Source organism: Sphaeramia orbicularis, chromosome 6 (assembly GCF_902148855.1).
Source record: "Sphaeramia orbicularis chromosome 6, fSphaOr1.1, whole genome shotgun sequence".
Taxonomy (NCBI): Eukaryota; Metazoa; Chordata; class Actinopteri; order Kurtiformes; family Apogonidae; genus Sphaeramia; species Sphaeramia orbicularis.
This window is the reverse complement of record NC_043962.1, coordinates 3,707,037-3,717,234: the sequence shown is the minus strand read 5'-3', so window position 1 is coordinate 3,717,234 and position 10,198 is coordinate 3,707,037. Positions and strand designations below refer to the sequence as shown.

General features: G+C 38.2%; 1 protein-coding gene across 4 annotated transcripts; it reads left to right on the top strand.

The window, feature by feature from the left end:
* The first annotated feature begins 202 nt into the window (after window positions 1–202).
* On the top strand, window positions 203–9,084 carry LOC115421608 (calcitonin gene-related peptide). Of its 4 annotated transcripts, none has more exons than XM_030137569.1 (5): window positions 203–312; window positions 951–1,042; window positions 2,052–2,186; window positions 7,305–7,487; window positions 8,427–9,084. In XM_030137569.1, the coding sequence occupies exons 2-4, from the start codon at window positions 957–959 to the stop codon at window positions 7,462–7,464; spliced, it is 381 nt and encodes a 126-aa protein (XP_029993429.1). In that variant the 5' UTR covers window positions 203–312; window positions 951–956; the 3' UTR covers window positions 7,465–7,487; window positions 8,427–9,084. The 4 variants fall into 4 exon arrangements, with proteins under 4 accessions (XP_029993429.1, XP_029993428.1, XP_029993427.1 ...); XM_030137568.1 differs by having other exon boundaries at window positions 7,302–7,487; XM_030137567.1 differs by lacking the exons at window positions 7,305–7,487; window positions 8,427–9,084 and adding an exon at window positions 5,195–6,520.
* The last annotated feature ends 1,114 nt before the right edge of the window (window positions 9,085–10,198 follow it).

Genomic DNA, 10,198 nt, shown 5'->3' with positions numbered 1-10,198 from the left:
TAGTGACTGGAGAATGACGTCAGTGCAAAGACATATTCTCTTATTAGTGAGGTAGGGGTTGGGGTTCTGGGGGGGTGGGGTGGGGGGCATCCCATTGGCTCGCCGTACCATCAGAGCGACACGATTGGCCGATGCCGGATAATTAAACACCTACACAGTCAATGCACAAATCCAAGTGGTGGGATATATAGGCTGCTCCGTTGGCACCGCAAGCAACAGAATCAAGAGTTGTTCTGCAAGTTGACAACTGACTGTGTTTTCCATAGAACAGAGATTTATATATTTTTTTTTGCTGCGTGATTTTCACTGAAGGTAAGTGTTTGTTTGTTTATATTTTTTTTTACTCTAAATGCACCCGATGAGTGTTTTCTGTCTGAGCTTTAAGGGTGATTTTAACACTTTTTGGTGTTTAAAAAAAAAAAACGGGAACAAGCTTCAGGAGAAGAGAGGGGAAAAAGCGTTGGAGAGGATAGGGATGGTGTGTGTTCTTGTGAGTCTGTCGTAGTGTATTTAACAGTGAGTGTGTGGGTTAATGTGTGTTTGTATGCTGGAGGCTCATTACACTAATGCACCGGTCCCTTAGGGAGTTGGCAGCCCCGTCCCCCCCCACCCCCCACCCCTCCCATCGCCTTTTCACCCCTCCCCTCCAACCAACACACACCGACACACACCCAACAGGCTGGTCGTCCTCCAGGACCTGCAGCGGTGCCGATACCTGTCCAATCCCTCCCCTTTCCTCTGGATTCCACGCTCGTTAGACGGTGTTTTGTGGAGGGAAACGGGGGAAGCGTTGATGCTCAGCAGGTGGAACGAGCCCAGATGTGGAAGAAGAAGCGACTCCTCATCCTCCTTTTCCTCCAGAGTCCAATCCACCCTCTAGCGCTGACTTCAGAGTTTCTTTTCCAGTTTCCTCGCATAGTTCTGACTGTTTTCTCTGACTTGCCGTGCAGGGGACCATGGTTATGTTGAAGATCTCCGCTTTCCTCGTTGCCTACGCTCTGGTCATCTGTCAGATGTACAGCTCACAAGCCGCTCCTGCCAGGTAAGACGCCGCTGCTCCACAGTTCACAACCAAATGCCACTTTGGGTTAGAATGACAGTACAGGAGGATGAAGGAGTTCAAGATGACGACTAAACCAAAAGCAGATATTGAACAGATTTGACACTTGACATTCCAGCAGCTTCAGCAGGTGGTGCAGGAGAATTAAAAAAAAAAAAAAAAAACAATTAAAGGAAAGCATGCACATTTAATTTTTAGTTTTTCTGATGAAGTGGTGGAAGGCAAGAAGCAGAAAAAGAGAACTTTACATTTTTATTACAAGGTGAAAATGTTCAGTGCATGTGAGTGAAGGGAAGAGAAAAGGAAAAAGTGGAGTGTAGATTAAAATACAGAAGAACAAAAAAAAAGTCACCAAAGAGATGATGATAAAAATATATTTTAAGTCTGAAATTCACAAGGAAATTCAACAGGATCAGTGAAGATGGAAATGAAAAGCAAACATGGGTTAAAAAAAAAAAAAAAAAAAAGGGCACAACTGTAGAAAACAGGAAATAAGAAGAAACAAGTGTAAAATCAAACAAGGAGTTTTATGTTTTATCATAGAACAACTTTCCTTTATCTTGTATTTCTTTTTTCTTTTTCTTCATTCTGATACTGTTTCTTGTTGGCAGTTTTTACTATCGATTTTTTTTTAAATATTAGCTCTAATTAATAAAGTTGTGTTCTATGTTCAATATGTAAAGTTTTTGCGTCACTTCGGGTGCAGATGAATGACCTGTATATTTGGATGATCTGGCCCCTTTGGAGCCCCGCCCCTCATGTTGAACACATCGATTCGGTCATAAATCGCCCCTCTTTAAGAAGGGCCACTTTCCACAGATTGTTTGTTGGGGAGGTTCAGTTCAGACGTCATCGCTCTCGGAGTCGGTGACGTCCGAGCTGGACTCCCTCCCTCCTGCCTCACCCCCCGTACTTTAACTGTAGGTGATAATTTCACTGAAGGATTTAATGCTGATATCGCTGCCCCTCCCCCTTCCCCCCTCCCCCGCAGACCGGGTTTAGAATCCATGTCAGACCGAGTCACGCTCACGGACTACGAGGCTCGAAGGTTACTCAACGCCATCGTCAAGGAGTTTGTGCAGATGACGGCGGAGGAGCTGGAACAGCAGGCGACCGATGGAAACAGGTATGAACACCTGTACGGGGTCACGGTGGGGTCACGACGGGGTCACAGTTTAGCTGCACAGGGTCAAGGTCTTTAACAGAAGATCCACCCACCACTCAACATGAACGCCAACGTCTGGTCGACAAGATCACAAATCATTATCGTGTCATCAGTCAGACGACCAACACTTAAAGTCAGATGAAGCATCGTTATCCCATTAGTCAGGGTCAGGGGTCAGTTCATATTTAGCACTAAATAAAATAGAGTGAATGTAACTTGAACAAATATCATATCTGATTAAGCTGAACAATGAGAGGTTACTGCGTTGAGTTGGAATAAAACTAAATAGATTTGAATGTTTTAATTAATTAATTGAATCTAATTAAATCACAATTCCATCTAAAAAGTAACTAAATCCAACTTCTGTATTTTATGAACTAGATTTGAACGAATAGTAAATGGGTCTGAAACTAGTTTTCTTAGGAATGTAATTTGTAATTATAAAATATTTCAGTCATGTTAAAGATTTAACTTTTGAGAAAAACATTTGAATTTATTTTACAGTTTTTAATTTACTTAATTTCACGTAAAGTAAAACTGTAAAGATCATCCATTGTTTCATTGTTCTACTTCTATTAAAAAACTTCTTTTATTTAGATCCATGAGATATATAATGTGCAGAACAGTTGAACAGTGCCGCCTAGAACGATAAAAATAAAGCCCCTACTCAAGGTTGGATGTGGATGTACCATATTTGGTCGAGATTCACAAAAAAAAAAGTCTCTTGGAGCCAAATCTTAAAAGCTCAATACGAAGTCGGAGTTTTTTAAAACTCCTTGTAGAAACATAAGACTGCAATGATTCCATCGTGAGGAAATGACACAGTTGACAGCAGCAAAAACAGAAGACGGAAAACAGAAAAGATGCATACATAAAATATAAAGAAAAGTATTTATGCAGTTTTAACAATTAACCTGAGACTCAGATTTGCCCTGAAGACTATAACAATGGAGATTACTCTGAAAGTGTGTGTGTGTGTGTGTGTGTGTATGTATACATATATATATATATATATATATATATATATATAAAATATAGTACTGACAATTTCTTTCCTGTTACTTTAATTATACTTGAAAAAAACAACTTTGACACACAATAATTTCCCCCTGGGATTAATAAAGTATTCTGATTCGGAAATGCAAGGACTTTAAGTGTTTATTCCTAAATATGCGAATAGCCCCCCCCACCTCCCACCCACACACACCCACCCACACACACACACACACACACACTGGTCAGAGTCGGGTTTGAGATCTGTCTGAGGGGATTGTCCCGCCGTTAGCCTTGACACAGAAAGTAAAATGGAATTGTGTTTTACATCCTGCGTTAAAACCCTTGATGTTCAACGACATGCATTACTGGGTTTTTTTTTACCATTAATGCTGAGCAATAGTTGATGAATAAACTCTGAGGATGAGGGTGAGGAAGAGGAGGGTGAGGATCTTCTGTTTAAGACCCAGGTGAATGTCCAGAGTCCAAGAGGGAAACGGGAAATAAAACGGTAAACGCCATCTGTTTACGGTTCTGGTTTCACTGATGGTGCGTCTTTTTAGGACCCGCTTGGGTTTAATCTGTCCAAAGGTATGTGAAAAAAGCAAAAAAAACAAACTAAACTAAAGTATAGACAATGGATCTGTGTGATTTCTCACTAAAACGGAGCCGATTCTCTGCCACAGTTGCATGGATGGATGGGTGTGATTTGGCTGCAGGGCATGAGAACAGCATCATGGATCCAATCAGTGCATGATGTCAGTGAAGTGGAGTTGCATGAGGGGGGAAAGGGAGGGGGGTGATTGTTGGGGGGGCTGGTTGTTCTGTGGGTGTATAAGATGTGACAAGACCCGGGGAGTAGATGGGGGGGGCTTCCGGATGAGCATGAGGGATGGGTGGATGACGGGATCTCTGAACGGGGGGGGGGGGGGGGGGGGGGGCATGAAGCTGCTGGGGGGGGGGGGGGGGGGGGAGTGGAGGTTTGATGAAAGCATGAGACTGAAGTGCATGTGAAAGGACTGAATGACGGTGAATGATGCATGTTTTCCCACCGCGTCCTCACAGGGAAACAACAACAGTCGATTAAAAAACACAAACATGAAAAATATCCGATCAGGTCGGCCTTCCATGAACCTTCATATATTTAATGCTTTTAACTGGAGGTGAAAACACCATTTAATTAACCAGGGTCATCAATATAAACAGAGGAATAGTTACTGTGGTATATTTTTTTTTATATATTGTAATTATAGTTATCATGATTCTTTTCCTTTATTTGTCAACTTACTCATTTTCATCACAGTTTCTCCCTATTTCATCTTTTTATGTATTTTGTACATCGTTGCATTTTTACGAATAATTTAAAATCGTAAATAATTATGTTTTCTTCAACATTCACTCAGAATTAAACATCTGTCTTTAATCTTATGAAAATCTATAATTGGTTAGACGTTTATTGCAATAATTATCGGTCTGTTCACTTGAACAGCCGTAAAAACTATTCGGCTCTAATGTCATGTTTGTATTCAATATTTTTGCAACATATTGGAAACGATTTTTGCAATAATATACTGTAAATTTTAGAATTTTGTAAAATGAATTTTTTTTATTTTTCTCAATCTTGGCTTCGACAAAGGCTAGGTGTTGGTAGAACAGCCAATAGAATTAGTTCTCTCTGAAGTGACCTCTGATTGGCTCCCGTCATTGGCTGAATAGCCTATAGTCTGAAACGGTCACTAGGAGGCACTTCAGTTTCCAAAAGCGGCTCTACTTCTTCTACTGTATATTACGGAGCCTACAGCGCCCCCTTCTGACCAAACCACACATGAGTTTATTAGCATAAACTAGTTGAGGTTTTGTTTCGGTTTTGGTCAGTGGGTGGGGCTAAGTGGGTGTTGTGTTTCCCTGTGAGGACAGGCTGGTTCTGCCGGTTCTGCTGGAGCCTGTTCTGTGCATGTTCTCTGTTCTCCCCCCAGCATGGACAGGCCCATAGCCAAGCGCTGCTCCAACCTCAGCACCTGCGTTCTGGGTAAACTGTCTCAGGAGCTGCACAAGTTGCAGACGTTCCCTCGCACGAACGTGGGTTCGGGAACGCCCGGCAAGAAGCGCAGCCCTGACACTGACATGTACGCAGGTTACGGCGACGCCTTTGATACCATCTAACCCCGAGGGCGCCCGCCACTAACCCCACCCCAACCCCGCCCTTTGAAAACCCCGCCCCCAACAGGCCCCTGGTTTACCTCGACAACTCCTATTCCTCCTTCTTCCTCCTCTTCTTTCTTCCTCTTCCTCCTCCTCTTCCTCCTTCCTCCTGCTCTTCCTTCGTCCTCTTCCTCCTCCTCCTCTTCTGACAGCGTTGGTGATGTTACTCATAACATCTAACTGGTTACTTTTGACCAATCGCATACTTTAATTAATACATTTGATCATTTATGGTTTAAACCGTGTTATAGTTTAAAACATAAATCCTAAAAACACACCTGTATTTAAATGGATTTAAATCTACAGTAATTCTAGTCTGATTTGGATATTATTATATACTTTAATTATATATTATCTAATTATTAGAGCCATATTTGTCCTTTAGTGTCATCTGATACTGGTTCAGTTTTACATTTGAACCAATAGTAAATGACTGTAAAACTAAACTAAAGTTTATGCTGGTCGTTGTGTTTGTTTGACTTTAGTTCAATGAGTCTGATTTTTACTGACAGATCGACTCATACCAGAACATTTGGATGTTTAATCAGTTCATTTATTGGTTGAATTCCTGTATCATTACGTGGATCGAGTCCATCGCCAACGCCGTCTCCTGCTCATGTTTGGATTGGCTGATGCATGACCCACTGACATGACATGACTCTTATTTGCTTTTTCTTCCCCTTTTTGGCAGAGAACGGTTTAATCCCATCATTTCAGACAATCAGTTTCCATCGGTGTCATGACGGCGCTGTCCGTTTACACTCATCACACACCATGTTTGTTGGTCAATAAACGTATTTTTCTACCATGAAGCCTTAGCTGGTTTTCATTCTCAGAGTTAATTAGACCTGATCAGACTCTGGACCAAACACGAACCAGACGTTAAACTCATTAGAAACTCATTCATGGACGTAAAGTCAGAGTTTTAGAGGATGTCACACTTTCATCGAATACAAAGGTAAGAAAATCCACCAAATGAAACATGAATGTTCAATGTGACAAATGTTACAAATAGAAACTAGTTTTTGTGATTATTTTATGACTTTTTCCTGGTTCTTTCTTTTGATATAATGACTTTTTTCAACTTTTCCCTCATAATTATGTAGATTTTTTCTTAGACTTAATATTATGACTCTTCCTTTAAATAGTCCATCTGTTTTCTAGTAAAATTCTGCACTTTTTTCCCTCAAAATATTACTGTTTTTTGTTATAAATGTATACATTTTTCCTGGTTGGATATTGAGACTTTTTACATGGATTTAGTTTTTTCTTTTTTTCTCATGTTATTTAAACTTTTTCTTTGTGTAACTTTATGTAACTAATGTAATTAAATCCCAATTTTTTTTCTTACCCTTTTAGAAATTTTTTATTTAAATATTTCAACTTTAATCGTAGTTTTTTCTTGCAGAAATAGGTTTTAAAAGTTAGGATTTTTTAATGTAACATAATGACTGTTCTTCTATTTTTTTCCTCAAATATTCATGTTTTTCTTGTAATTTTTTTTTTTTTAAATGTGTGTTTTCTTGTATAATTAGGACATTTTTCTAGAATTTCTACCTTTAATACGACTCTGTTCTTGTGATACTGTTTATTTTATTGTCATAAACTGTGACTTTTTCTTTTTTCTGATCTTGATAAAACCATCGTTTTAGTTTCAAGTTAAATCTGAATTTGAGCCTTTTCATATTTTTTGGGTTAAATGTGATTTTTTTGGCTGAAACGCTGCCGTCTTCCTCGGCAGGCCTACTTTTTGTTGGTGTTGGTGTATCGTCGTTTGTTGTTATCTGTTGTCGTCTGTTGTCATCTGTTGTTGTTTGTTGTCATGCTGTGATGCCACCGTGGGTGTAAATTGTCATTAACCCTTTGTTTGCTTTTTTGAAGCAGCGTTTCAGCACAGAAGCGAGCCTGCAACACAGCGACCTGCGTCACTCACCGCCTCGCCGATTTCCTCAGCCGGTCGGGGGGGATGGGAAACAGCAACTTTGTTCCCACCAACGTCGGCGCCAAAGCGTTCGGCCGGCGGAGGAGAAGCGTCCAGATGTGAGCAACCGAAGCCCAAAGGAAACGGTAACTGATGATTTATAAGACAACATTAATAAAACACCACGAGAGGAAAAGAATGACGCTTCAGAAATAACATCAGAATATTAGGAAACCATTAAACTATTAAACTGTTAATTAAAACCCAACAGCAGCTGATGCATTCGAATCAGCTGGGAATTTTGACAACTCATTATAGAAAGCCGCCTTCTCCAAAAATATGACTGTTCTCTCAAAACTCATCTTTTTTTTTCTTTTTATCTTTGAAATTTTTTTAAAATTATTTTTGTGGTAACAACACAACTTAAAGTTTATTTATTTTTTCAAAATGTTAGCCTACAAGACAAAAGTTTCACTCAAAATAACACTTTATTATTTAATCTGAACTTTTCTCTTGTATCATATTTTTTTATCTTATTATTTTTAAATAATTTATTTATTTGTTCTCATCTAATTTTTGCCTTTTCCTGTAATATTACAATTTTTTCCAACATTTACATTTTTCATGTAATATTTTAACTTTATTTTATCAAAATGTTACCTGCTATATATTTTACCGTGTTATATTTTAGCGAGTCTGTTTCTTTCTGAATTTCAGTTTATTTTTTAATGTTATTACACTTTTCCTTGTATTTTTGATGTCCTGGTTTTTCTCTGTAAATAAAGGTGTTACAACTGAAAAGTCCAATCAGACCCTAAATACTCTATTATTTTCAGTGGGATTGGACTTAACATCTTTTTTTAAACATATTACATCTCAACACATTCTGACTTTATTCATATATTATTATGATTTTTATTTGTCACACATTTTACTTTCTTTTATTGTTGTCTTTATCCTCCGTGTGGCGCTAAAACTCCTTCATAGTTTTAAGACTCAAATATCAAAGCTGATAAATTCTCATATTTATTTTATTTGGTGGATTTTGTCTAATTTCTGTCTGTAACTGTTTCTGTGTCTTTCAGAGGTTGAAACCTGGCAAGAAAACATCAGAAAAAACCTGAGAACAAAAATCTACAAAAACAAAGTGGAGCAGAAAATAAAGCGTGAACTGGCCCTTTACCCACAAACCCAGATGAAAACAGAACAGACGCCGCAGGATTCTCGTCCCGTTTCCATCCTGTTAGTCAACATTTTGCTTTTGGCAAATAAGAAAAAAAAAGAGAAAAAAAAAGCACTTTAGTTTATTTACATGAACAAATGAACTTGTGAAGAAAACACATCCTGGTTCCTCTCTTTTATACATGAGCATCAGTGGAAAATAAAATGAAAGCGGCAGTGGTTATCACTTTATTTTCTCCTCTCTCACCTCGTTAGAGCACATTTATTCCATCCTCCCCATTTGATATCCATACTCCTATATTTCCCATGATTCCCTGTCCTCCCGAGGCTGTTTTCTGTATGCCAGAGGGACGCCATTAAAGATCCGCCTACCCAAGGCCCCGCCCACAACGCCTGTTGTCTTGTGCCTTGATGTAGAACAATTTACATGATTGTACAGTTGTGTTCGGAGACGAAAACGAAGACGAGCGAGGATGAAGACAACGAAGACAGATTAATATTGTAAACGATATTGTGAAAACAAATTTCAGCAAGATTAAAATGTATTTTAGATACACTCGGGTTTGGGGTACGTGTGTTGTTCTTCAACTAATTTTTAATAATTTATCAGCAGAACGAGTTTGGGCAACTGAGAGTTTGATGATGAGACATTTATTTATACATTAATACCAAAAAAAGACACACATGGTTCACACACGACCAAACATGAGTGGTTCATAATCGGACTCCTCTAATCAGAACACCTGGGCTTCATCGATTTACGCCATAGCATTAGCATTAGCATTAGCATGGAACTGTAGACGGCCATGACATGGGTGGTTGATTAATAAAAGGCAGATAAACCGGCACTCAGAGTTCTTCTAAACTCACACCGGTCACAGGGTGAACCTGAACCTGAACCTAATGTCAGCCATGGAGGACCACAGAACCACAACCAATCAATAACAGTTAAATCAGCTCAACAGTGTAAATCAACTTTGCTGCTTTTTATTTATTACATTTTTTCTCAGAATTCACTTGAATAATAATAAGTAATGATAATAATAATTGTGACCTTTTCCTGATCATATTTGAACTTTTTTCCACAACTGTTATGATCTTGTTCCTTTAATAACACACTTTTTTTTGGTCATAATATTACACAATTTTTTTTTTTAGATTTTTCTTGTAATATTAGTTCATGCGCGTTTTTTTTTTTTTTTTAACTACATTACACTTCACAAATGATTTAGACTTTTCTGGATCCCAAAATCTTAGTTTGAATGATGTTGACTGAATTATATTCAAATGTATTTTCCTCACAGCGTTATAACTTTATTCACTGTGATATTTATTTAAGTGTTCACTGTAATCTTAAACTAAACTTTTTTTTTTTTTTTTTTTCAGTTTACTGAACCCTCTAAGGCTGAAATGCATAAATGACTTAATGCTAATTTATCATTTATACATACACCACGTGTCACAAAATAAGACACAAACAAAAATAAATACTATTGATTTATTTCATCTTAAAATATGTGTTGAACTGGATAATTAGTGTATTATTAGAGTATAGTAACGTTATCTAACATGTTTAGTGTCCAATCCATATTGGAAATCCAGTGAAAATCCAACTCCGTCATGTTTTTAACCTTTCATGTTGAATCAACACGACCACATTCATATTTAATAAAAT